At 42.0% G+C, this 26,837-nt stretch overlaps 2 protein-coding genes across 14 annotated transcripts in view; both read right to left on the bottom strand.

Annotated features, from left to right (window-relative positions):
* Window positions 1-7,963, bottom strand: part of LOC109894106 (engulfment and cell motility protein 2) — a 33,633-nt gene extending 25,670 nt beyond the window's left edge. For all 4 annotated transcript variants that reach the window (XM_020487338.2, XM_031824237.1, XM_031824232.1 and 1 more), the window contains exons 1-2: window positions 7,856-7,963; window positions 6,208-6,282 (exon numbers count right to left, since the gene is read on the bottom strand). The gene's annotated coding sequence lies outside the window, so the exon portion shown is untranslated. The remainder of the gene's footprint in view (window positions 1-6,207; window positions 6,283-7,855) is intronic.
* Window positions 7,964-11,056: 3,093 nt separating this feature from the next.
* On the bottom strand, window positions 11,057-26,731 carry LOC109894117 (ADP-ribosylation factor GTPase-activating protein 1). Of its 10 annotated transcripts, none has more exons than XM_020487348.2 (14): window positions 26,528-26,731; window positions 26,150-26,220; window positions 25,805-25,914; window positions 25,321-25,492; window positions 25,055-25,155; window positions 24,846-24,932; window positions 20,430-20,544; window positions 20,166-20,222; window positions 20,042-20,074; window positions 16,032-16,061; window positions 15,295-15,351; window positions 14,802-14,861; window positions 14,295-14,362; window positions 11,057-14,186 (listed from the first exon to the last, which is right to left on the bottom strand). In XM_020487348.2, the coding sequence occupies exons 2-14, from the start codon at window positions 26,207-26,209 to the stop codon at window positions 13,805-13,807; spliced, it is 1,332 nt and encodes a 443-aa protein (XP_020342937.1). In that variant the 5' UTR covers window positions 26,210-26,220; window positions 26,528-26,731; the 3' UTR covers window positions 11,057-13,804. The 10 variants fall into 10 exon arrangements, with proteins under 10 accessions (XP_020342937.1, XP_031680004.1, XP_020342954.1 ...); XM_031824144.1 differs by having other exon boundaries at window positions 20,430-20,529; XM_020487365.2 differs by lacking the exon at window positions 14,802-14,861 and having other exon boundaries at window positions 14,295-14,356.
* Between the last annotated feature and the right edge of the window lie 106 nt (window positions 26,732-26,837).

The following is a 26,837-nucleotide window of genomic DNA, read 5'->3' as shown; positions in this document are numbered from 1 at the left end:
TCGAAACTCCACTATGGGCAAGACCAAAGAGCTGTCAAAGGACACCAGAAACCAAATTGTAGACCTGCACCAGGCTGGGAAGACTGAATCTGCAATAGTAAGCAGCTCGGTTTCAAGAAATCAACTGTGGGAGCAATTATTAGGAAATGGAAGACATACAAGATTGGGAGAATGTCATATGGTCAGATGAAACCAAAATATAACTTTTTGGTAAAAACTCAACTCGTCGTGTTTGGAGGACAAAGAATGCTGAGTTGCATCCAAAGAACACCATACCTACTGTGAAGCATTGGGGTGGAAACATCATGCTTTGGGGCTGTTTTTCTGCAAAGGGACCAGGACAACTGATCCATGTAAAGGAAAGAATGAATGGGGCCATGTCTCGTGAGATTTTGAGTGAAAACCTCCTTCCATCAGCAAGGGCATTGAAGATGAAACATGGCTGGGTCTTTCAGCATGACAATGATCCCAAACACACCGCCCGGGCAACGAAGGAGTGGCTTCGTAAGAAGCATTTCAAGGTCCTGGAGTGGCCTAGCCAGTCTCCAGATCTCAACCCCATAGAAAATCTTTGGAGGGAGTTGAAAGTCCGTGTTGCCCAGCAACAGCCCCAAAACATCACCGCTCTAGAGGAGATCTGCATGGAGGAATGGGCCAAAATACCAGCAACAGTGTGTGAAAACCTTGTGAAGACTTACAGAAAATGTTTGACCTCTGTTATATACCCTTTGTTGGCAATGACAAAGTATTGAGATAAACTTTTGTTATTGACCAAATACTTATTTTCCACCATAATTTGTAAATAAATTCATAAAAAAATCCTACAATGTGATTTTCAGGATTTTTTTTCTCATTTTGTCTGTCATAGTTGAAGTGTACCTATGATGAAAATGACAGACCTCATCTTTTTAAGTGGGAGAACTTGCAGTTGGTGGCTGACTAAATACTTTTTTGCCCCACTGTATTTAGTCAATGGAAGATGGAATTACAATGAAGGAATTAAAAGTTCAAGGAGAAGGAGAGGCTACAGGCTACTTAATATTCTGAATGGAGTTTTTGTTGTGTAACTGTAGGATGAGAAAGCACATGCACTGCAGCCTCAACTAGCAAACGTTACCTAGCTTAACTAGCATTTCCCGGTTTGACGCAGTCAAGACAGGTACTGAGCAATCATATTGGATGATAAATAATTGAGTCACAGCAGCTATTGGTCTACTATAGCGTGAGTCCGCTTGATTGGTTGCGACCTCTAGTCTCTCCCTTCCTGCTCCTGTGCCACTCGCTCACAGTACGACAGCTCCCCTGCCTGCTAGAGCGGCACCTCTCTCTCCCTCTTGCGCTTTCAGGTCTGGTTATCAGTAGCTCAAAAAAAAAATCTGCTGCTTCCCTCACTCAGATCGGACTGGGTATGGATCCAACCCGGTCTATACGGAACGGGTCTAGTTGTCCCCGTGTCCGTTCGGAACAGGTCTATATTCAAAACATTTATATCTGGTCAGGGCGGGAAAACCCCAGGTCCATTTTGGAAGTTGGACCTGTGAAGACCTCTACCGCTGACTGCAGTCTCCACAAAGGAACCTCTACGATAACAGTTTGAGCCACAGCACTAGTCAAGTCCAGTACAAATCGTACTGCAGCTGTCAGCTCCACTTTGTGAATGGACTTCTGATACGCTACATTGTCATAAGTATGTGGACACCTACTTACACGAACATCTCATTCCAGGATCATGGGCATTAATATGGAGCCCCCCCCCCCTGGAACATTGCTGTGGGGACTTGCTTCCATTCAGTCACAAGAGTATTAGTGAGGTCAGGCACTGATGTTAGGCCTGGCTCGCATTTAGCGTTCCAATTCATCCCAAAGGTGTTCGATGGGTTTGAGGTCAGGGCTCTGTGCATGCCAGTCAAGTTCTTCCAAACCGGTCTCGACAAACCATTTCTGTATGGACCTCGCTTTGTGCACGGGGTCTTCCCCAAACTGTTGACACAAAGTTGGAAGCACAGAATTATCTGAACTCAGCAAAGAAAGAAATGTCCCCTCACTGTCAACTGTGTTTATTTTCAAACTTAACATGTGTAAATATTTGTATGAACATAAGATTCAACAACTGAACAACAAGTGCATCTCCTCCTTAAGGACTGCACCAGATTTGCCAGTTCTTTCTGTGAGATGTTACCCCACTCTTTCACCAAGGCACCTGCAAGTTCCCGGACATTTCTATGGGGAATGGCCCTAGCCCTCCGATCCAACAGGTCCCAGGCGTGTTCAATGGGATTCAGATCCGGGCTCTTCGCTGGCCATGGCAGAACACTGACACTCCTGTCTTGCAGGAAATCACACACAGAATGAGCAGTATGGCTGGTGGCATTGTCATGCTGGATGGTCATGTCAGGATGAGCCTGCAGGAAGGGTACCACATGTGGGAGGAGGATGTCTTCCCTGTAACGCACAGCGTTGAGATTGCCTGCAATGACAACAAGCTCAGTCCGATGATGCTGTGACACACCGGCCCAGACCATAAAGGACCCTCCACCTCCAAATCGATCCCTCTCCAGAGTACAGGCCTCGGTGTAACGCACATTCCTTCGATGATAAACGCGAATCCGACCATCATCCCTGGTGAAACAAAACCACGACTCGTCAATGAAGAGCACTTTTGCCAGTTCTGTCTGGTCCAGCGACGGTGGGTTTGTGCCTGTAGGCGATGTTGTTGCCGGTGATGTCTGGTGAGGACCTGCCTTAGAACAGGCCTAAAAACACTCAGTCCAGCCTCTCTCAACCTATTGCGGAGTCTGAGCACTGATGGAGGGACTGTGCGTTCCTGGTGTAACTAGGGCAGTTGTTGTTGCCATCCTGTACCTGCCCTGCAGGTGTGATGTTCTGATGTACCGATCTTGTGCAGGTGATGTTACACAGTCTGCCACTGCGAGGACAATCAGCTGTCCCCAGTCTCCCTGTAGCGCTGTCTTAGGCATCTCACAGTACGGACATTGTAATTTATTGCCCTGGCCACATATCATCACCTCTCCTCATACCTCCTATCAGCATGCCTAAGGCACGTTCACGCAGATGAGCAGGGACTCTGGGCATCTTTCTTTTGGTGTTTTTCAGAGTCAGTAGAAAGGCCTCTTTAGTCTCCTAAGTTTTCATAACTGTGACCTTAATAGCCTATGGTCTGTAAGCTGTTAGTGTCTTAACGACCGTTCCACATGTCCATGGTCATTAATTGTTTATGGTTCATTGAACCTGCATGGGTAACAGTGGTAAAACCCTTTAGAATGAAGATCTGTGAAGTTATTTGGATTTTTATGAATTATCTTTGAAAGACAGGGTCCTGAAAAATGAGATGTTTCTTTTTTTTGTTGCTGAGTTTAGAATGCCATTGTATGCTGTAGCACTGAGGTTTCCCTTCACTGGATCTAAGGGGCCTAGCCCGAACCATGAAAAACAGCCCCAGACCATTATTCCTCCTCCACCAAACTGTACAGTTACCACTATGCATTCAGGCATGTAGTATTCTCCTGGCATCCGCCAAACCCAGATTCGTTCCTTGGACTGCCAGATAGTGAATCGTGATTCATCACTCCAGAGAACACGTTTCCACTGCTCCAGAGTCCAATGGTGGCGAGCTATAGACCACTCTAGCCACCGCTTGGCATTACGCATGGTGATCTTAGGCTTGAGTGCGGCTGCTCGGCCATGGAAACCCATTTCATGAAGCTCCCGACAAACAGTTCTTGTGCTGACTATGCTTCCAGAGGCAGTTTGGAACTCGGTAGTGAGTGTTGCAACCGAGGACAGACTATTATTACGAGCTCCGCACTTCAGCACTCTGTCCCTTTCTGCGAGCTTGTGTGGCCTACCACTTCGTTGCTTCTAGACGTTTCCACTTCACAAGAACAGCACTTACAGTTGACCGGGCAGCTCTAGCAGGGTAGAAATTTGACTAACTGACTTTTAAAAGGTGGCATCCTACGGTAGTTCCACGTTGAAAGTCACTGAGCTCTTCAGTAAGACCATTCTGCTGCCAATATTTGTCTATGAAGATTGCATCACTGTGTGCTCAATTTTATACACCGGTCAGCAACGGGTGTGGCTGAAATAGCCAAATCCCCTCATTTGAAGGGGTCCACATAATTGTGTGTGTGTGTGTGTGTGTGTGTGTGTACACACACACAGAGTGTACCTAAAGCTAGCAAGAATGGTGTTAATTTTCTCAGTTCACTGACTAGCTCTATAAAAATCTTTAAAAATTAGGGTATCAATGAAATTCTTGAACCAAAGCAAGCAAACATGACTGATATCTATCATTTAATTTTAAATTAAGGAAATAATTAAGAGCTGAGTCAATATTCTACTTGGGGAACAATATGCATGGCATGAAACACTAAGTCCAGCATAGTAAGGATACCGTCTGAATACTAACTCAGAATTCCAGTAGTTGACAGAGGGCCATGTGCTTACAGCCACAATGGTGGGGGAAACCACAAAGCACCAATAAGAAACCAGAGTCCATGAAGGACAAGGCTAAGAGGTTATTAAGAGAAACAGTATGTGTGTGTGTGTGTGTGTGTCTAGGTTGGAGGAGGCGAATCAGACAGTCAGTACATGTCAGGACCTATGTGCCTGGGCAATAAGGGAGGGAATTGAAAACAGATGCCCAGTAAGCCTGAAAGAGACATTCTTAATTTAGTAGGCTTCTCCCTCTGCCCATAACGAGGACTATGCAGTCTAGACTGGGGGGGGGCAGTATTGAGTAGCTTGGATGAATAAGGTGCCCAGAGTTAACTGCCTGCTACTCAGGCCCAGTTGCTAATATATGCATATTATTAGTAGATTTGGATAGAAAACACACCGAAGTTTCTAAAACTGTTTGAATGATGTCTGTGAGTATAACAGGACTCATATGGCAGGCAAAAACCTGAGAAGAAAATCCAACCAGGAGGTTTGTAGTTTTTCAACTCATTGCCTATCGAATACACCGTGTCTATGGGGTCATATTGCACTTCCTAAGGCTTCCACTAGATGTCAACAGTCTTTAGAACCTTGTTTGATGCTTCTACTGTGGGGTGGGGGCGAATGAGAGGGGATTGAGTCAGAAGTCTGGCAGAGTGCCATGAGCTTACCACACGCGTTCACGTGAGAGTTAGCTTGCGTTCCATTGCAATTCTACAGACAAAGGAATTCTCCTGTTGGAACAATATCGAAGATTTATGAAGATTGATTCCATACTTCGTTTGACATGTTTATACAAACTGTAATATAACTTTGTCTGAACTTTCGCATGGACTTGCCTGTGCGTCGTGAGTTTGGATTGTGTACTAAATACGCAAACAAAAAGGAGGTATTTGGCCATAAATGATGAACTTTATCAAACATTTATTGTGGAACTGCGATTCCTGGGAGTGCATTCTGATGAAGATCAAAGGTAAGTGAATATTTATAATGCTATTTCTGACTTCTGTTGACTGCACAACATGGTGGATATCGGTTTGGCTGTTTTGTTGTCTGAGCGCTGTACTCAGATTATTGCATGGTGTGCTTTTTCGGTAAAGATTTTTTTAAATCTGACACAGCGGTTGCATTAAGGAGAGGTGTATCTAAAGTTCCATGTATAACACTTGTGTTTTCATCAACATTTATGATGAGTATTTCTGTAAATTGATGTGGCTCTCTGCAAAATCACCGGATGTTTTGGAACTACTGAACATAACACGCCAATGTAAACTCAGATTTTTGGATATAAATATGAACTTCATCGAATAAAACATACATGTATTGTGTAACATGAAGTCATATGAGTGTCATCTGATGAAGATCAAAGGTTAGTGATGAATTTTCTCTTTCTGCTTTTTGTGACTCCTCTCTTTGGCTGGAAAAATAGCTTTATTTTTCTGTGAGTTAGCTGCTTACATAACATAATCGTTTGGTGTGCTTTCGCCGTAAAGCCTCTTTGAAATCAGACGCTGTGGCTGGATTAACGAGAAGTTTATCTTTAAAATGGTGTAAAATACCTGTATGCTTGAGGAATTTTAATTATGAGATTTCTGTTGTTTTGAATTTGGCACCCTGTACTTTCACTGGCTGTTGTTGAGGTGGGACGCTACCGTCCCGAATATCCCAGAGGTTAAGTGGGTACTGTTGTTTATGTTTTCTCCTCTCATCCTGGGTCTCATCTTAACAAGATATGGCGACCATCCTCACCTGTTCGAGCGTTGAGTGGGCACCTCACTCGCTCTCTCTCTCAATCTCACGTTTCAGACCATGGCATCAGTTCCCCTGTAAAGACAGAAACTGTCAAGGCATCTTTGGGTCAAACACTGGTGCAAAGCCTAACAGTGGGAAAGTATCATTAGCGGAACTGTAAAATATAGTCAAACATTCCACCTTTAATTTTATTTATTTATTTTACCTTTATTTAACCAGGTAGGCAAGTTGAGAACAAGTTCTCATTTACAATTGCGACCTGGCAATGCTTCTCCACCCCTATAAAATCCCTTATGTGAGAAGTTCCCTTTATCCTTGTCTTGATGTTAATAACCAGTCAAATACTGACAACCTGCTTTCATGCAGACATTCCTTCTAAAACTGTTTTAATTGCATCTCAGATTGGTTTCAATCTTGCAGAACGCTTTTAACTGACATCATTTGAGTGTATTGAATTTCTTATTTTATAGACAGAGGGATTCTGTCTTGCAATTCTTATTGATGTGGGAATGTAAAAACTGCAAGACAAAATACACATTTTCAAAGGCATCCTGACTAAAATAAAGGATAATCCTGTCTGCTGGTGATGCTGCTGAGGAGCTCAGCTACTCAAGCAACCACTGACGTACCTAATCTGTAAAAGTTAGGAGAGACTTCAGATTACTGATCCTAAAGACCCCATAGCCTACCATGTACTGGCTCTAACTACAAATCCTGAGTGGCAATGTTACAGTTATCTTATGTTACAGGAACATGAGTTAATCCTTTGTTTTCAGGACTCATGCATGATCCTGGCTCTTCACATAATATATGAGTATATGTCCATGGCTACTGCACAGGTAGGTAGGTACCTGATCTGATAGGTTACTGAGTGACACGTCCGCAGCTTGCAGGAGGACAAAAATCGACCTTCTGTAGAATGATGGGGACAGAGAGTCCCCCTCAGACAGATTAGGGTGGTTTCAGTGTCACACAAGGCAGCTGGATACATTTGTAACAATGTATCAATTACTGCTGACCACCACCACCTTGTAAGGCCAGTGTAATTAAGACAGAATGGGCTGCTGCCACAATGCATAGCTTTATTAAAATGACATTCCTGCTCTTAACGCTGTATTTTCAGAAACCTGGCCAAATTGTGAAACGGATATTAATAATCATTTTATAGACCATGATAACCTCACATGTAGCCTAGTGGGCGTTGATCATTTACTAGCAACCGAAGGCAGTGGGGCTGTAAATGAGCCACATCGGACGGCAAAGCATGTAAATCCATTTACTAATTTGAGAAACACAGCTACCTTGAATTAAATTGTAGCCAGCGCTCAACATAATAACTTCTGGGCATTCATATTTCAACAATTAAATCCCCTCCAAGTGAATAAAATCCTAACTGTATGAATTTATAGAACGTATTCGTCTCAAGAGTGAATCACCACACTGAGAAAAAAAAGCCTACACACGATATTCCATAAGAGAGCGATTTGTTCATTCGCAAACATCTATTTTTCACTAGGCTACTGCCGATGTGCTTTTTGGTCTGCAGGCGCGCAACAGTGACTACAATATAACAACACAATTATATAATTACTCAAAAGGGTTAATTTACTGATAGTAAATAGTTCATGTAACTGCGGTTACCTACCCCATGGCCTGGACCGGATCGCCGCCGTTTGATACTTCCACCAATGCAGCATCTGTGGTAAAACGATACATCACCACGCCTCGTAGGCGGGACATAGAGTATATGTCCATGGCTACTGCACAAGAATCCTGTCTTTCACATAAATTCAACATTTTGATTTTAATCAGTGCATGTGCAGGGCAATGCACACATTAACATTTAATACATATCATAATGTGAAAAAAAATATTATATCTACCAAGGAAGGGGGGGGGGGGTCTAAAACAGCATTTACTACAGACATGTATGTTTTTATTTTCCATTCAGACAACAGGTAGTGCACATACAGTGCCTCAGAAAATAATCACAGCCCTTTACTTTATCCACATCGTTGTTTTACAGCCTGGATTTAAAATGAATACAATAGCGATGTTGTGTCACTGGCCTAGATCCAATACCGCATATGTCAAAGTGGAATTAGGTTTTTAGATTTTTTTATTAATTACAAATTTAAAAAAGGCTTAAGTATCTTGAGCCAATAAGTATTCAGCCCATTTGTTATGGCAAGCCTAAATACGTTCAGGAGTAAAAATATACTTAACAAGTCACACAAATTGCATGAACTCCCTCTGTGTGGAATAATAGTGTTTAACTTAAGTTTTTCATGACTACCTCATCTCTGTCAAGCACTGAATTTCAAACAAATGAAACCACAAAGACCAGGGAGGTTGCCTCACAAAGGGCAGCTATTGGTAGATGGGTGTAAAAAATATATTTTTTTTTTTAAAGCAGACATTGAATATCCCTTTGAGCATGGTGAAGTTATTAATTACACTTTGGATGGTGTATCAATACAACCAGTCATTACAAAGACACGGGAATCCTTCCTAACTCAGTTGCGAGAGAGGAAGGAAACTACTCAGGGATTTCCCCATGAGGCCAATGTTTTTTTTTAAGTTATAGAGGCCTCCCAAGTGACATTGCAGTACTAGCGGCGTAACTACAGATCAGGGTTTGATACCAGGCTGTGTTGCAGCCGGCCACGACCGGAAGACCCATGAGGCGGCACACAATTTGCCCAACGTCGTCCAGGCTTGGGGAGGGTTTGGCCGGCCGGGATATCCTTGTCCCATCGTGCTGTAGTGACTGCTGTGGTGGGCCGGGTGCATGCACACTGACACAGTCGCCTAGTGTACGGTGATTCCTCTGACACAATGGTGTGGCTGGCTTCTGGGTAAGGCGAGCAGTGTGTCAAGAAGCAGTGTGGCTTGGCGGGGTCGTGTTGAGGGACGCATGGCTCTCGACCTTCGCCTCTCCCGAGTCCATACGGGAATTCCAGCGATGGGACAAGACTAACAATTGGATATCACGAAATTGGCGAAAAATGAAAAATGTTGAGAGTTTATCGCTGTGATGGGAGAAAATTGAGGATGGATCAACAACATCCACAATATTAAAGCTAATTCAGAGTGAAAAGGAAGCTTGTACAGAATAAAAAATATTCCAAAACATGCATCCTGTTTTCAACAAGACACTAAAGTAATACAGCAAAAAATGTGGCAAAGCAATTAACCTTTGTTGTGTTTGGGGCAAATCCCATACAGAGTACCTCTCCATATTTTCAAGCATAGTGGTGGCTGCATCATGTTATGGGAATGCTTGTTTTTGTTAAGTGGTGAGTTTTTTTTTAGGATAAAACAAAAATAATACATGGAATGGAGGCAAAACACAGGCAAAATCCTAGAGGAAAACCGGTTCAGTCTGCTTCCCAACAGACACTGGGAGATTAATTCCCCTTTCAGTAGGACAATAACACAAAACACAAGGTCAAATCTACATGGGAGTTGCTTACCAAGAAGACACTGAATATGGCTGAGTTACAGTTTTGACTTAAATCCAGTTGAAAATCTATGGCAAGACCTGAAAATGGTTGTCTATCAATGATCAACAACCAAATTGACAGAGCTTAAAGAATTTTGAAAAGAATATTGAGCCAATTTGGAACACCCAAGTGTTCAAAGATTATAGAATTACCCAGAAAGACTCGGATGTAATCACTGCCAAAGTTGCTTCTACAAAGTATTGACTCAGGGGTGTGAATACTTATGGATATCACATGTACTATATATACACAAAAATATGTGGACACCCCATTCAAATTAGTGGATTCAGCTATTTTAGCCACACCGGTTGTTGAAGTGTAAGATTTAACACAGCCATGCAATCTCCATAGACAAACATTGGCCTTACTGAACAGCTTAGAGACTTTCAACGTTGCACTGTCCAAGGATGCCACCTTTCCAACAAGTCAGTTCATCAAATTTTCTGCCCTGCTAGATCTGCCCCGGTCAACTGTAAGTGCTGTTATTGTGAAGTGGAAACGTCTAGGAGCAACAACGGCTCAGCCGCGAAGTGGTAGGCCACACAAGCTCACAGAATGGTGATAATCGTCTGTGGAAAGGCGTTCACTGGAGTGACGAATCACGCTTTACCATCTGGTAGTCCAAGGAATGAATCTGGGTTTGGCGGATGACAGGAGAACACTACCTGCCCCAATGCATAGCCTCAACTTTATAGTTTGGTTGAGGAGGAATAATGGTCTGGGGCTGGTTTTTTATGGTTCGGGCTAGGCCTCTTAATTCCAGGGAAGGGATATCGTAATGCTTCAGTATACAATGACATTCTAGACTATTCTGTGCTTCCAACTTCGTGGCAACAGTTTTGGAAGGCCCTTTCCAGTTTCAGCACGACAACGCCCTCGTGCACAAAGCGAGGTCCATACAGAAATGGTTTGTTGAGATTGGTGTGGAAGAACTTGACTGGCCTGCACAGAGCCCCGACCTCAATACCATCAAACACCTTTGGGATGAATTGGACCACTGACTGCGAGCCAGGCCTAATCGCCCAACATCAGTGACCGACCTCACTAATGCTCGTGGCTGAATGAATGTGGAATAAGTCAAGGGGTATGAATACATACTGAAGCCACTGTACATACACCCATAACTGTAAATTTTACACATACATATTACAGTACTATAAGGGATAAGCCTAAAGTAATTATGGTTCACATGAGATTCAAGAGCATTGGAGGAAATTCCCTTTAATCTATCACCAATCTGGAATGCTTGTTTAGATAAGTTAGTGGAACTCAACTTACCAACCAACGCCCACTGTACTTAGAAATACTATGTTTTTCAAAATAAAAAAAAGTACCTTTAAAAAAAAAAAAAAATTCATCTCCAAACCATAGTTACACATTAGGAAACAAAGTACAATATCAAAAAATAGTATTTGTTGACTGACTTGACTTGACTTGACTAAAGATTGTGGGTGGCAATCTCCAATGTGGCAGTCAAAACATGAATGGACATAAAAGCACAAGGTTTACTGTACTTTTCAGCGTTAGGCCTATATTTCACTAAACCGCACTGCTGAAAAGTCTTCATTACCATCAATGGTAAAAAAATATGAGAAGATTCTTTAATTTGCAAGTGTTACATAACACATTTATACCTAATGATCTACTGAGACTTGTAGATCTATAAAACATAATATCTAACATTTAACATCCTTTAGATTAAAACACTGGAATTCATTGAAGAATAATCTTTTTTTAAATAACAAAATTGGGACTAAGAATGTGTATTTTAGCTTGGTGGAGACAGCCCAATCGCTACGTTCACCATCAGGCTGGTTCACCATCCAGGCTGTGTGCTTCGTCATAAAACTTAATATAGTACAAAAAAAGTCAAAGCATCAGAAATATGGAGGCAAACTGTAAACAGCAGCACCTCGTTTTACGTTCATATTTTATCTTTTGATCATACATGCTGTCCATCTAATAACGGAAAACACACACCCAAACACACACTTAAAACCAAATGGACACCGGTTTATCAATAGATAGACTATGAGGACAGCTCTTTAAGGCTTGTAACACAACATTAAAATAGAGGGTGGGGAGAGTGCAATACCGCAAAACATGCACTACTACACAAGCATTGCAGTTAGTCATTAAAGTTATCCTGGTGTGTAGAAAACAACTCAGACAGTCTTTGTTTCTCATTTAGCAGAAGCATTTCTCGTTCACACAAGACAATGCAAGCCACATCAGCACATATTGCTGTGGTTCCACCAGGAAAACAGCCAGGGGAAGGAAATGCCAACAATCTGGTGCAATTAAGAAATAGTTGCCTTGCCTTGTTCTCTTTTTCATGAGTGAAAAAAATCATCTAGGCAACGCCACTCTCTCACACAGATACAAGGGTGAAATTGAGAGTTCCAACGTGAGACATTACAAGGGGAGATAGTAAACAGTAGGAACTAGGCTAATCTGTGAAAAATGACTATGGAAAAGCCAGCAATTCAGAGGACATAGAAATGCCCATTTAACCCCTGCATATGAACACAAAAACATGTCAAATCGAACAGGGGCAAGGGATTACATGGCTGAAGTTTGCACGTCAATGTAAAACATCGGACTCATCTTAGAAGTCCAGCGAAAAGCTCTTTCAAAATTGGCAGTATTTATTTATTTATTTTTATTTTACCTTTATTTAACCAGGTAGGCAAGTTGAGAACAAGTTCTCATTTACAATTCAACCTCACTCCTTGAGAAGTGACTGTCCGTATCAAACTGAAATTCGTATCAAAGATTCTTACATGACTGGCCTGAGACGTGTTCTTTTCCCATTGTCTGTTTTAACATGAAATGTCATGAAAACTTGGATGCAACACTTAACACAGACATGGTGACTGAAAAGATCAGCTTAATGAGAAAGCCTCTTTTTTTTTTTGGTGTGTGTGTTGAGGACAATAGACGCAACTAGACTATACTAGATCCCACTGAGGTCACAGAAGGTTGCTGAGGTCACAGAAGGTTGCTGTGGTGGTCCCACAGGTTCGGCAGTATTACATGCAATGAACCACGAGTCAGAGTTACAGTCCCTGCTCCAAAAACAAATGTGTCCAGTTCTCAACACACACACACAATAATTGTACAGCTTACCACATTAAATTAACACATTATCATTTATATTACAGTTAGCTGCTGAGATTAATGCCATGCGATCGACAACCACTGATTGGGTGGTGCAATAGTACTTTAACACTGTCAACCGCTTTTGAGACTCGATTGTATTAAAACCTAAATGTACTTATCCCCTGTTCCTCATCAAAATAACCAAGTCGTACCGACTCATAAGAGCTTTCTGTTCAGGTTTCAATGAAGACGGCTGAGAATGGAAAGAAAAAAATATTGGTAAAATACTATACTTGCATCACATGAATCCAGCGGCTACATTTTATACATATAACGCCATTGCACAATGTTAAGCATCATCATACCAAGGTTAGCTGCAGTCGTAAATTGACACACAAAATAACATTTTGACCGTAAGTTTTAGTCAACACAGACCGCACTGTTGGGGTGCAAGGGATGCTGGCTTTACACTACAGCACACTAAATTGGATTCCAGTTCCTTGTCAATTTCATTATGCATAAATGGAGTGTGGAAACTCAGAAAGTTGAAATCCCCGTTTTGCAAGGGATAACCACTGACAGACCGGGCTCCTCTCACTCTAAAAACACTGGTTGAGTAGGTGACTGCCGCCATCTTTAGTTGAGGATGATGTATTAAAATGTCAGACTATAGACTTAGATTTAGATTTAACTCCTGTAATGAATTAAAGAAATGTATACACATCCAGGCAAAATTAAATAGACTGCAACCTTCCTTTAAAATGTGTAAATATTCAGGAATACTCAGTGTGCGTTGAGATCAATTCCATTTCAATTAGTTCTTATTGAGTGATAAATACATACTGAACTCGCATTGAACTCAACCCAGGTTAGAGACAGAACTGTGCAACTGTAAAAGTGCCTGTGAGAAGGAAGGAAAGAGAGAATGGCGGTGAAGGTAGAGGAAAAGGGAGAAATCGAGCTGGGGAGGATTGTGAGTGAGGCCTCTACCAGTCTGCATTGTCCCAGGTTTCCTCAGCAGGTTTGGTGGGGGCGGCTGCGGGGCTTTTCTTGCCCTTGGCCTCTCCCCCAGCAGCGTTGTCCCAGTTGTTGTCCCAGGCCTCCCAGCTGTCTCCAGTGCTGTGTTTGTTGTTGGATGCCGCCTTCGAGTCCCAGTTGTCCCAGCTGTCGGAGCTCTTCTTCTCAGCGGCAGAGTTGTCGACGTTGGTCCAACTGTCGCTGCTTGGGGACTTCTTGGGCTTGGAGGAGCTGGCGCTGCCAAAGGACGTCCAGAAGTCCTGCGCAGGGGCCTGGCCTAGTTCTGGGCCTGATGAGTTGAACTGGTAACCTTCAGTGGCGTCCATGTTCTGGTAGCGCTCTCCTTCTGACCTGTGGGAGAGGGTTCGTCACAAAGAGGGGAGACGGTTATCTCAGAAATAAAGACCCTCAACTGACACATCACTATGCCAAATTCCAGATTTAATCATTTTGATTTACCCGTCCTCGGGCTTTCCAGCAAAGAAGTCAGTCATGTCTTTCCAGCCTTTTGCACCAGCATCCTGAACCTGAGATGAGGGAACACATGTCAAACAAAATTGAGAAAACAACAATAGACATGAAATGTTGATAAAAAGTCTACAACACTCACCAAAACAAGTTTACAAATCATGTTAATCAGATTCACAATAGTTCATTGACCAAAGTGAAGGTTGTATAAGGTTGTACAAGTTAATATGAGTACAATTCAATCTACACAGTACTCACCACCAGAATAACAATAGCAGCAAGAGAAAAGGGAGATACAAATTGCATGAATATCTTCAAAATGTACATCAACACACCCAAACTAGTCTCCTTTTCAGAGTAAGCAGTGCGATGACAGCACCAACATATTTTGCCCTGCTAAACTTAGGCTAATTCCTGATGAATGCATAGCTTCCCACGACCCTTGCTCAGGAGACTGGTTGTAGGTGTGCAGTGTGGCAGAGGTCTGCCTTCTCCTACCTTGGATGCCAGCCCAGTAATGCCGACGGACATTTCATCTAGCAACTTGCCATCTTTAACCTGGACAAGCCAAATCACCGTTAATGGAAATGGAGACAACTCACAGCATCAAGAGGTGGGTGTGTAAATCAGGACATCACCACACAGGCTAGCTCAGGCAGTGTTTCTATATGTGAACAGTTGCACATTTTATTGTGCGCAAAGGAATTCGTCTTAGATTTTATTTTACTGAGAGGACAATAATGTGATGATTAGCCTACTTATGAGACAGTAAGTGATTTCTGTTAAGTCTCAGTCAAGATAGATTTGAAAACACCCATTTTAAGAAGCTATGTGGAATTGTTCTACATCAAGCAATTAGCTATTGCACATGCACAGTGCACACTATAGTCAGTCACTAGAGCAGACACATTCCAAAGGAGACAATGCAAATCAAATGTAAAGCTGGTTTTATGAAGCATATTAGCCTATTAACTAAACTTTAAACAGTTACCTTTTCGTGGGTAGGTTTGATAACATTCTCATTTAATGTCTGTCCTAACTCTGTGGCCTAGTTGGGAGTGACAGGGAGAAGATGTGTGAATTAAACAGAACAGTTTGACATTCACGACAATGCAAGACACTGACTGAATTTCTGAGTAGCAGGAAGCTGAGGTAGGCGAGGGAACTGTCATTCCATTCACTAGGACATTAAACAATCACAGTCAGCACAGCGAGGGCTGACCCTCAAAGGGAACTGAGCAATGGAACGGTCATGCAGGGATAAATAACTATGGTTGGCGAGTACAAAATAAGTGGTCATCATGTTGATTATTATGCCAAGATTTCTTTCTTTGTAAATGACAGGAATGTTCACACTCCTTGAATGGTTTCTCAACCATGGTCTTAATGAGCCACTAAAGTGAACGTGACCAAGAACTTCATAATAATTCATTTAATAATAATAATTTAAACTACGAAAACCCTTGACATTAAGATTATCCATCAACTGCTAAATATGTTTTTCTGTCTGCAGCCAAGAAAAGCTCAATATAACACTACTGGTGAGGCTAACTGTACTTATCCACCATTTTGAGGTGGTGGGTCTGGTCATTTTCACATACATTTTCAGACAGGACACCGATGACCAGCTGACAAGCTTAGGCTGGGAATGAATACATTCATGAAAACAATGAGTAAAATGGGATGCAGGAATATGGACAAAGAGCATGCATTTGTTATTGATTTTACCGGCTCTGGGGGCGGCTTATAGCCCCTTAACTACGTCCAGAGAAAGCAAGGAAGTTAAAGAAGCGACAAACAGTTCAAACTACAGTAATGTTCACAGTTATTTATGTCCAGTTCATTTATGAGCCAAAATAAAAAGGGAAACCCGTGGAAGAAAATCTATGTTCCATGAGCTCTAAAGGCTAAACATTTGCACTGCTGTTTCTGCTGCAGAGGGAATCACATACAGTGGTGCATCCATAGAATTATGTTATATCTGGAATAATGATTTTTCTGTGGGTACATCATATGGAATTAGGAGGTTGAACCTCTTAACCAATACATGAAAATGTCTTACTCAAATAAATGACTCTAGCTTGGTATTTCCTGAGAGAGGGGGCTAGAACTATTTATCTTTAGCAGATCATCATGACTATCCACACTGACTATATGCCCATCCACGGGTCTCTACCTACTCAGACAACTGTTGAAATTATTATTGGATTAGATTTATTACTCCATTATGCTGCTGTCCATTGATTATTGATCACGATTACCATTAGTATTTACCTATTTGTCCTGCTACTGGTCACTATTACTCTTGTTTACATATACTAATGGTAAAATATACTGTACATTACCATAAGTATTTATACTGAGTATACAAATTGCTCCTTCAATTACAGACTGACCAGGTGAAAGCTATGATCCCTTATTTGATGTCACTTGTTAAATCCACTTCAAATCAGTGTAACTAGATGAAGGGGAGGAAACAGGTTACAGAGCCTTGAGACATGGATTGTGTATGTGTGCCATTCAGAGGGCAAGACAAAATATTTCAGTGACTGAACAGGGTATGGCAGTTGGTGCCAGGCGCACCGGTTTGTGACAAGACCTGCAACGCTGCTGGGTTGTTCACGCTCAACCGTTTCAAATCAAATCTATTTATATAGCCCTTCGTACATCAGCTGATATCTCAAAGTGCTGTACAGAAACCCAGCCTAAAACCCCAAACAGCAAGCAATGCAGGTGTAGAAGCACGTTTCCCGTGTGTATCAAGAATGGTCCACCACCCAAAGGACATCCAGGCAACTTGACACAACTGTGGGAAGCATTGAATTCAGTATGGGCCAGCATACCTGTGGAACGCTTTCGACGTCCAACTCAATATTAGGAAGGTGTACCTAATGTTTTGTAAACTCAGTATGTGTGCATTTTATTTATTATATATATATCTGCTACCAGTCACTTTTCAGCCCTGTTTACATGTACAGTACCAGTCAAAAGTTGACACGCCTACTCATTCCAGGGTTCTTTATTTTTACTATTTTCTACATTGTAGGAGACATCAAAACCATGAAATAGCACAAATGGAATCATGTAGTAACCCCCCCCCCCCCCCCCCCCCCAAAAAAAATATTAAAATCAAAATATATGTTATATTTGAGATTCTTCAAAAGTAGCCACCCTTTGCCTTGATTACAGCTTTGCATACTCTTGGCATTCTCTCAACCAGCTTCATGAGGTATTCACCTGGAATGCAGGAAAGAACAGCTTAAATAAGCAAAGAGAAACGACAGTCCATCATAACTTTAAGACATCAAGGTCAGTCAATGCGTAAAATTTCAGTCGCAAAAACGTGCAGCCACAAAAACTGGCTCTCATGAGGATCGCCACAGGAAAGAAAGACCCAGAGTTACCTCTGCCGCAGAGGATAAGTTCATTAGAGTTACCAGCCTCAGAAATTGCAGCCCAAATAAATGCTTCAGAGTTCAAGTAACAGACTCATCTCAACATCAACTGTTCAGATGAGACTGCGTGAATCAGGCCTTCATGGTCGAATTGCTGCAAAGAAAGCACGAAGAAGAAGAGACTTGCTTGGGCCAAGAGACACAAGCAATGGACATTAGACCAGTGGAAATCTGTTGTCTAAATTTGACATTTTTGCTCCCAACCGCCATGTCTTTGTGAGACGCAGCCTGGTGAACGGATGACCTCCGCATGTGTGGTTCCCACCGGGAAGCAAGGAGGTGGTGGTGTGATGGTGATTTGCTGGTGACACTGTCAGTGATTTATTAAGAATTAAAGGAACGGGCCTCCCGGTTGGCGCAGTGGTTAAGGGCGTTGTATTGCAGCGCCAGCTGCGCCACCAGAGACTCTGGGTTCGTGCCCAGGCTCTGTCGTAACCAGCCGCGACCGGGAGGTCCATGGGGCGACGCACAATTGGCCTAGCGTCGTCCGAGTAAGGGAGGGTTTGGCCGGTAGGGAAATCCTTGTCTCATTGCGCACCAGCGACTCCTGTGGCAGGCCGGGCGCAGTGCGCGCTAACCAAGGTTGCCAGGTGCACGGTGTTTCCTCCAACACATTGGTGCGGTTGGCTTCCGGGTTGGATGGCGCTGTGTTAAGAAGCAGTGCGGCTTGGTTGGGTTGTGTATCGGAGGACGCATGACTTTCAACCTTAGTCTCTCCCGAGCCCGTACGGGAGTTGTAGTGACGAGACAAGATAGTAGCTACTAAACAATTGGATACCACGAAATTGGGGAGGAAAAGGGGTAAAAATTAAACAAAAAAATATATATATTTCAGGGAACACAGCATGGCGACCACAGCATTCTGCAGCAATACCCAATCCCATCTGGTTTGCGCTAATGTGGGACTATTTGTTTTTCAATTGGAAAATGACCCAACTGACCCAACAGAGCTATTTGACCAAAAAAAAGAGAGTGATGGAGTTCTGCATCAGATGACTTGGCCTCCACACGACACACATCACCCGACCTCAACCCAATTGAGATGGTTTGGGATGAGTTGGACCGCAGAGTGAAAGAAAAGCAGCCAAAGAGTGCTGAACTCCTTCAAGACTGTTGGAAAAGCATTCCAGGTGAAGCTGGTTGAGAGAATTTTTATTTTCTTTATTTTTTTTATTTCACCTTTATTTAACCAGGTAGGCTAGTTGAGAACAAGTTCTCATTTGCAACTGCGACCTGGCCAAGATAAAGCATAGCAGTGTGAACAGACAACAGAGTTACACATGAAGTAAACAATTAACAAGTCAATAACACAGTAGGAAAAAAAAGGGGGAGTCTATATACATTGTGTGCAAAAGGCATGAGGTAGGCAAATAATTACAATTTTGCAGATTAACACTGGAGTGATGAATGATCAGATGGTCATGTACAGGTAGAGATATTGGTGTGCAAAAGAGCAGAAAAGTAAATAATGCCAAGAGTGTGCATAGGGTGAAGAATCTAAAATATATTTTGATTTGTTTAACACTTTGGGTTACTCCATGATTCCATGTGTTATTTCATAGTTTTGATGTCTTCATAATAACGCTAGAATTTAGAAAATATTTAAAATAAAATAAAAACCCTTGAATGAGTACGTGTCCAAACTTTTAACTGGTACTGTGTATCATACTAAATCAAATTATGTTTTATTTATCACATCCCCCGAATACAACAGGTGTAGTAGACCTTACTGTGAAATGCTTACTTACAAGCCCTTAAATCAACAATGCAGTTCAAGAAATAGTTTATTTATTTATGCATAAACCCACCTCAACCACTCCAGTAAACCTGCACATTGAATAAATGTACTGGCACTGACCTAAACATACTCTTGCATTCTCGTGTTAAAAAAAAAAAACTCTCATCGTAGTTATTATTATTATTATTATCACTGCCTTGTTGGAAAGAGCTCTGAAGGTAAGAATTTCCCTGTACTGCTTTACACCTATTGTATCCTGTGCATGTGGCAAATAAACTTTGAAACCTATTTATTACTTGTGTCATGCGAGCATGAGCATAATAATAGTTTGCTTTTTCATCAAAAAGGGATTCACACAATCACATCTTTATCAACTTTGTTAAATGGCAAGGTTAAGAGTTTGTATCTACACATTCATATAAATAGTTGCAAAATGATGCTAGTAAAACAAACCTTAACGATATCTTAATAGTAACTAAAAGTTTAAAAACTTGGTGCTCATCAAATCGGGTACTAATGAACTGTTTAATAAAAGAAAGTAATACCTTTAGAGTTGCTGAGGTTGCAAGTTTTGCAGTCTGTTCCAGTGAAAAGACAGAAAAAAAGCTATTAATAAACAGTGAAATTAAGTTCTGTGACAGGATAACAGCTTTCCTTGGAGATACTTACATTATCTTTGGCGACTGCTGCAATTTTGCTTGCTCCGATTGTGAAATTGCTCCAGCCCTATCAAACAAAACATGTCACACACAATTCACCACGGCAGATATCTTAAACTCTGCGTCCCAAATAGACACACGAGTCACCATGACAGATACCTTAAACTCCATGTCTGTGTCCCAAATATAGGGAATATGGTGCCATTTGGGAACCCCCCCCCTTTACTTCAGGGCCACGCAGATTCCCAGATGCTGTGCCATATTACTGCCGTACCGAGTAAATGGAAGATAGAGCGTTGTTCAGGACATCATCCTCCTTCTTCTCTGGGGTCGGTGTATTCCCAAAGCCAACATAGCGGTTCTCCTGATTCCCACTATAACCGCCACCACTACAGGGGAAATGGTATGTTTGCATAAATTATAAGTCTTCATAAAAAGGTGAGCAAAAACATAATAAATTACATTTAGGAAATGCTTTTATGTAACGTGACTTACAATCATGCGTACGCATATGGGTGGTCCCAGCGGGAAAGGAAAAAAAATGACAAATATGGATGAAATTGATCTTAAAGCAAAAGTACAAATGTGTACTTTGTGGTATCTTACTGTTGGATTAAGACCCTGTGCTATACATTGGTTGAGCATTTACAGATAAAGTCTTGAAAGTTGTTAGTTAAAATGATGGTTAAGAACATAAAGAGAAAATCAGATTCAAGTTATCTTTAAACAAACGTCATGTGCTCTGTGGCATCTTACTTTTGGATTTAGACTGTGATTTCTGGGTACAATATGTTAACAGTGCATTCAGAAAGAATTCAGAATCCTTGACTTTTTCCACATTTTGTTACGTTACAGCCTTATTCTAAAATGGACTACAAGTGTTTCCCCCCCTCACCAACATACACACAATAACCCATAATGACAAAGCAAAAACAGTTTTTTTTAAGTGTTTACACAAGTATTTAGACCCTTCACTAAGTACTTTGTTGAGGCACCTTTGGCAGCAATTACAGCCTCGCGTCTTCTTGGGTATGATGACACAAGCTTGGCACTGTAAACTGTCCATCCAGACTCATATTAAACATCTCTAATCCAAAATTAAATCTAGAGATGGCTTCCTATTTCGCAACAAAGCCTCCTTCATTCACGCAGCCAAACATACCCTCGTAAAACAGACTATCCTACCGATCCTCGATGATGTCATTTACAAAATAGCTTCCAATACTCTACTCAGCAACCTGGATGCAGTCCCTTTCTACATATTCTACATATGTAGTCCCTTTCTACATATTCGTCGCCAGACCCACTGGCTCCAGGTCATCTATGCTAGGTAAAGCTCCACCTTATCTCAGCTCACTGGTCACGATAACACCCACCCGTAGCAGGCGCTCCAGCAGGTATATCTCACTGGTCATCCCCAAAGCCAATACCTACTTTGGCCTCCTTTCCTTCCAGTTCTCTGCTGCCAATGACTGGAACGAAATGCAAAAATCGCTAAAGCTGGAGACTTATATTTCCCTCACTAACTTTAAACATCAACTATCTGAGCAGCTAACCGATCGCTGCAGCTGTACATAGCCAATCTGTAAATAGCCCATCTGTAAATAGCCCATCTGTAAATAGCCCATCTGTAAATAGCCCACCCAATCTACCTACCTCATCCCCATTTTTTATTTGCTTTTGTGCTCTTTTGCACACCAGTATTTCTACTTGCACATCACCATCTGCTCATCTATCACCCCAGTGCTAATTTGCTCAATTGTAATTACTTCGCTACTATGGCCTATTTATTGCCTTATCTCACACCATTTGCACACACTGTATATAGACTTTCTATTGTGTTATTGACTGTATGTTTGTTTATTCCATGTGTAACTCTGTTGTTTGTGTCGCACTGCTTTGCTTTATCTTGGCCAGGTCGCAGTTGTAAATGAGAACTTGTTCTCAACAACTTACCTGGTTAAATAAAGGTGAAAAAAAAGATGTATTTATGGAGTTTCTCCATTCTTCTCTGCAGATCCTCTCAAGCTCTGTCAGGTTGGATGGGGAGTGTTGCTGCACAGCTATTTTCAAGTCTCTCCAGAGATGTTTGATCAGGTTCAAGTCCGGGCTCTGGCTGGGCCACTGAAGAACATTCAGAGACTTGTCAAGAAGCCACTCCTGGATTGTCTTGGCTGTGTGCTTAGGGTCGTTGTCCTGTTGGAAGGTGAACTTCGCCCCAGTCCTGAGCAGATCTCTCTGTACTTTGCTCTGTTCATCTTTCCCTTGATCCTGACTAGTCTCCCAGTCCCCGCCGAAGAAAAACATTCCCACAGCATGATGTTGTAACCAACATGCTTCACCGTAGGGATGGTATTGTCCATGTGATGAGCGGTGCCTGGTTTCCTCCAGACGAGACGCTTGGCATTCAGGCCAAAGAGTTCAATCTTGATTTCCTCAGATTAGAGTGTCCTTTAGGTTCATTTAAGCAAATTCCAAGCGGGCTGTCATGTGCCTTTTACTGAGGAGTGGCTTCTGTCTGGCCACTCTACCACAAAGGCCTGATTGATGGAGTACTGCAGAGATGGTTGTCCTTCTGGAAGGTTCTCTCATCTCCACAGAGGAACTCTGGAGCTCTGTCGGAGTGACCATCGGGTTCTTGGTCACCACCCTGACCAAGCCCCTTCTCCCCCGATTGCTCAGTTTGGTTGGGTGGCCAGCTCTAGGAAGAGTCTTGGTGGATTCAACTCTTCCATTTAAGAATGATGGAGGCCACTGTGTTCTTGGGGACCTTCAATCCTGCAGAATATATATTTTTTAAATTGCTACTCTTCCCTAGTGGACAGGATTGTACCTCGAGCTATAGGAACAATTCCTTCAACCTCACTGCTTTTACTCTGACATGCATTGTCAACTATGGGACCTTGTATAGACAGTTGTTTTACTTTATTTATTTCACCTTTATTTAACCAGGTAGGCCAGTTGAGAACAAGTTCTCATTTACAACTGCTACCTGGCCAAGATTAAGCAAAGCAGTGCGACAAACAACACAGTGTTACACATGGAAAAAACAAACGTACATTCAATAACACAATAGAAAAGTTTATATACAGTGTGTGCAAATGAAGTAAGATTAGGGAGATAAGGCAATAAATAGGCCATAGTGGTGAAATAATTACAATTTAGCAATTAAACACTGGAGTGATAGATATGCAGAAGATGAATATGCAAGTAGAGATACTGGGGTGCAAAGGAGCAAAAAAATTAAATAACAATATGGGGATGAGCAGCGGTCGGTTGAAGAGCACGCATTTAGTTTAACTTGCATTTAAGAGCAGTTGGAGGCCATGGAAGGAGTGTTGTATGGCATTGAAGCTTGTCTGCAGGTTAGTTAACAGTGTCCAAAGAATGGCCAGAAGTATAGAAAATACTTTGGGGGATAATTTTCGAAAGAGAGGGTCCAGATAGTCTAGCCCAGCTGATTTGTAGGGGTCCAGATTTTGCAACTCTTTCCGAACATCAGCTATCTGGATTTGGGTGAAGGAGAAATCGGGGAGGCTTGGGCAAGTTGCTATGGGGGGTGCAGAGCTGTTGACCGGGGATAGGGGTAGCCAGGTGGAAAGCATGGCCAGCAGTAGAAAAATGCTTATTGAAATTCTCAATTATCATGGATTTATCGGTGGTGACAGTGTTTCCTAGCCTCGGTGCAGTGGGAAGAGGTGCTCTTATTCTCCGTGGACTTTACAGTGTCCCAGAACTTTTTGGAGTTTTTGCTACAGAATGCAAATTTCTGTTTGAAAAAGCTAGCCTTTGCTTTCCTAACTGCCTGTGCATATTGGTTCCTAACTTCCCTGAAAAGTTGCATATCGCGGAGGCTGTTCGATGCTAATGCAGAACGCCAAATATGTTTTTGTGCTGGTCAAGGGCAGTCAGGTCTGGAGTGAACCAAGGGCTCTATCTGTCCCTGGTTCTGCATTTTTGAATGGGGCATGCTTATTTAAGATGGTGAGGAAAACGCTTAAAGAATAACAAGGCATCCCTTCCCCAGGGGACAGGATCATGTCCAATCAATATAATTTACCACAGGTGGACTCCGTTCAAGTTGTAGAAACATCTCAGGGATGATCAATGGAAACAGGATGAACCTAAGCTCAATTTCGTGTCTCATAGCAAAGGGTTTGAATACTCAGGTAAATAAGCAAAAAATTCAAAAAATGATAGTGTGTAGATTGACATTTTTTTTAAATCAATTTTAGAATACGTCTGTAACGTAACAAAATGTGGAAAAAGTCAAGGTGTCTGAATACTTTCCAAATGCACTGTATACACACACAAAACATTAAGGACACCTGCTCTTTCCATGACAGACTGACCCCTATGATCCCTTATTGATGTCACTTGTTAAATCCACTTCAATCAGTGTAAATGAAGGGGAGGAGTGAGGTTAAAGAAGGATTTTCAAGCCTTGAGACAGACTATGTGTGCCATTCAGAGGGTGAATGCCTGGTTTTTCATGCTCAACTATTTCCAGTGTGTATCAAGAATGGTCCACCACCCAAAGGGAATCCAGTCAACTTGACACAACTGTGGGAAGCAATGGAGTCAACATGAGCCAGCATCCCGGTGGAACACCTTGTGAAGTCCATGCCTGACAAATTGAGGCTGTACATCTGCTTCAGAGACAAGCAAGTCATGGATACAATGGTCTCACCTCTGATAAGAGTTCACATCGTCACTCAACCAGTCCTCAAACACCTTGTCTGAAGGGTTTCCCGAGTTCTGGCCAGGGCCCCCTGAGCTACATTGGAAAACCAACCACAGATTATTTTGGGATGTGATAATATTGGAAATGAGTATTTTGAAAATATTCAAGTCATTGAATACTTTAGCTATATGAAATAACAGTCTTTTCACCCTTACCGATGAGACGTCGAAAGTCCGGTCTTAGCCTGAGGCGGAGTCCAGTCCTTGGCAGAGGAAGTTTCAATAGACCACTCTTTCCCCTCTGCAATGGTTGCAACCTGTCAATCGAATAAAGAGGCATGCATTTCAGTGAGTGAGACCATTATAGGTGTACTGTTTGATATTAGCATTGGAAATTCAGAAATGTTGATTTGGAGTGTCCCCGGCAACTTTATTATGTACATGACCATTAAAATAATGACTCAAAAGGGAGGCTTCCTTACCTTGTCTCTGAAAAGTGCAGCAGGTCTGCTGTTATATTTGTCCTGCATGGTCCAGGTGGCATCGTAATCATCTTGGAGTTCCAGAAACATACGAAACTTTCCGTTCCCTCCCGCCTTCATCTTCTCCAGCTCAATGTCCTTCCACTTGTCCATGGTAACAGAGCGCACAAAGCTACAGTACAGAGATCACATTAGGGGTTAAATACTTACAAACCGACTTGACAGGAAATGTTACTTCATTTTTTATTTAACTAGGCATGGGACCTTATATAGGAAGACATTTGGATGACTAGGTGAGTATGGTGGGTTAAAGAATATAAGTGGTAATCACCATCTTAGAAGGGCCTGGCTGAAGGCTTGAACAATTACTTATTCAGGATAAGAGATTCAACAGTAGAGGATTGACATTCATGCACAGACGAGCCTCTGCAGGCAAGCATAAATACCAACAATCAGAAAAATTGGCCTCTTGGAATTTACTCACCTAAGGTGTACTCCCAAGCCTCTGTGTTTGCCAGAACATTCCAAACAAATCCAGATCCCATAGGTCACACTCACCCACTGAGGATTGAAGCCCCCACACTCAAAGCAAAGCTGAGAAAAGAGGGGAAATGTTGGCTCACTATTTGATGTCGATATTGAAAACATGGATGTGGACACTATCACATTAAATATCTCAACAGAAATTGTTCACCCACAAGGTCCTAACGTCAGTGTTCATATTAAACCTTAGATAGTTCAGCCTTGGCCCTTTGGGCAATCACGTCGTGACTAAACCAGATACAACGTTACTGGTCAAACAGCAAGCTAACGTTAGCTAGCTACTCACGTTGTTTTCCTCCTGGGTTCTCACTTCCTTCAAAACTCTTCTGGTCCTTGGGCTTGCCATTTTGACTGACACTGAAGAGAGTAATTATTAGCAATCTTACACATAAATCATGCCCTAGCTTCTTCTGTTATCACCAACCAAGCCGGCATCAAAGCAATAACGCGTATAGTTTAGCTAACTACCAAGCGGCTAACGTAGGACGCCTTTGAAAGCCATACCTTGTTAAATAAACAATATTCGAACTGACTGCAACTAGAAAGCTGAATGTCATTCAATAGTCTATACTATGTATGATAGTGTATCTGAAGAGATCTATTAGTTACTGTAGCTAACTGATGTTAACTACTACTATGCTACTGCTAGCTCGTAGTCTCTTACCAGGCTGGGTATTGTAGAACCTAAAGAACGCGGTGTTTAAAGCGTCTCTCTTGCTTAGCTAGTTCGATAAGTCTTTTTGCTAAATACGTGGAGTTAAATGACATCCCATTGAGAAGAGCTATGATAGCGGATTGCAAACACTGGTGGCCATGTTGACAACTAGCCAGTGGCAGATTTGCCTACGTTGGCATTGCAATGCATTATGGGTATATTTATTTATTTATTTTTTATATAAAGGACTGTGACGCCGACATTCAAACACTGTTATGTGGAGCATTATTCCATTTGCCTGAGTAATTGTACCTATTAC

The sequence above is a fragment of the Oncorhynchus kisutch genome, linkage group LG1 (genome assembly GCF_002021735.2).
Source record: "Oncorhynchus kisutch isolate 150728-3 linkage group LG1, Okis_V2, whole genome shotgun sequence".
NCBI classification, from domain to species: domain Eukaryota; kingdom Metazoa; phylum Chordata; class Actinopteri; order Salmoniformes; family Salmonidae; genus Oncorhynchus; species Oncorhynchus kisutch.
This window is presented reverse-complemented; position numbering and strand designations above follow the sequence as displayed.

Coding starts and splice junctions, on each gene's coding strand:
- LOC109894117 (XM_020487348.2), bottom strand. CDS start 26,209: ATGGCAAGCCCAAGGACCAGAAGAGTTTTGAAGGAAGTGAGAACCCAG. Junction 24,933..25,054: donor GGACTTTCGACGTCTCATCG/GTAAGGGTGAAA, acceptor TTTCCAATGTAG/CTCAGGGGGCCCTGGCCAGA. Junction 14,187..14,294: donor GCTGGAAAGCCCGAGGACGG/GTAAATCAAAAT, acceptor CCTCTCCCACAG/GTCAGAAGGAGAGCGCTACC.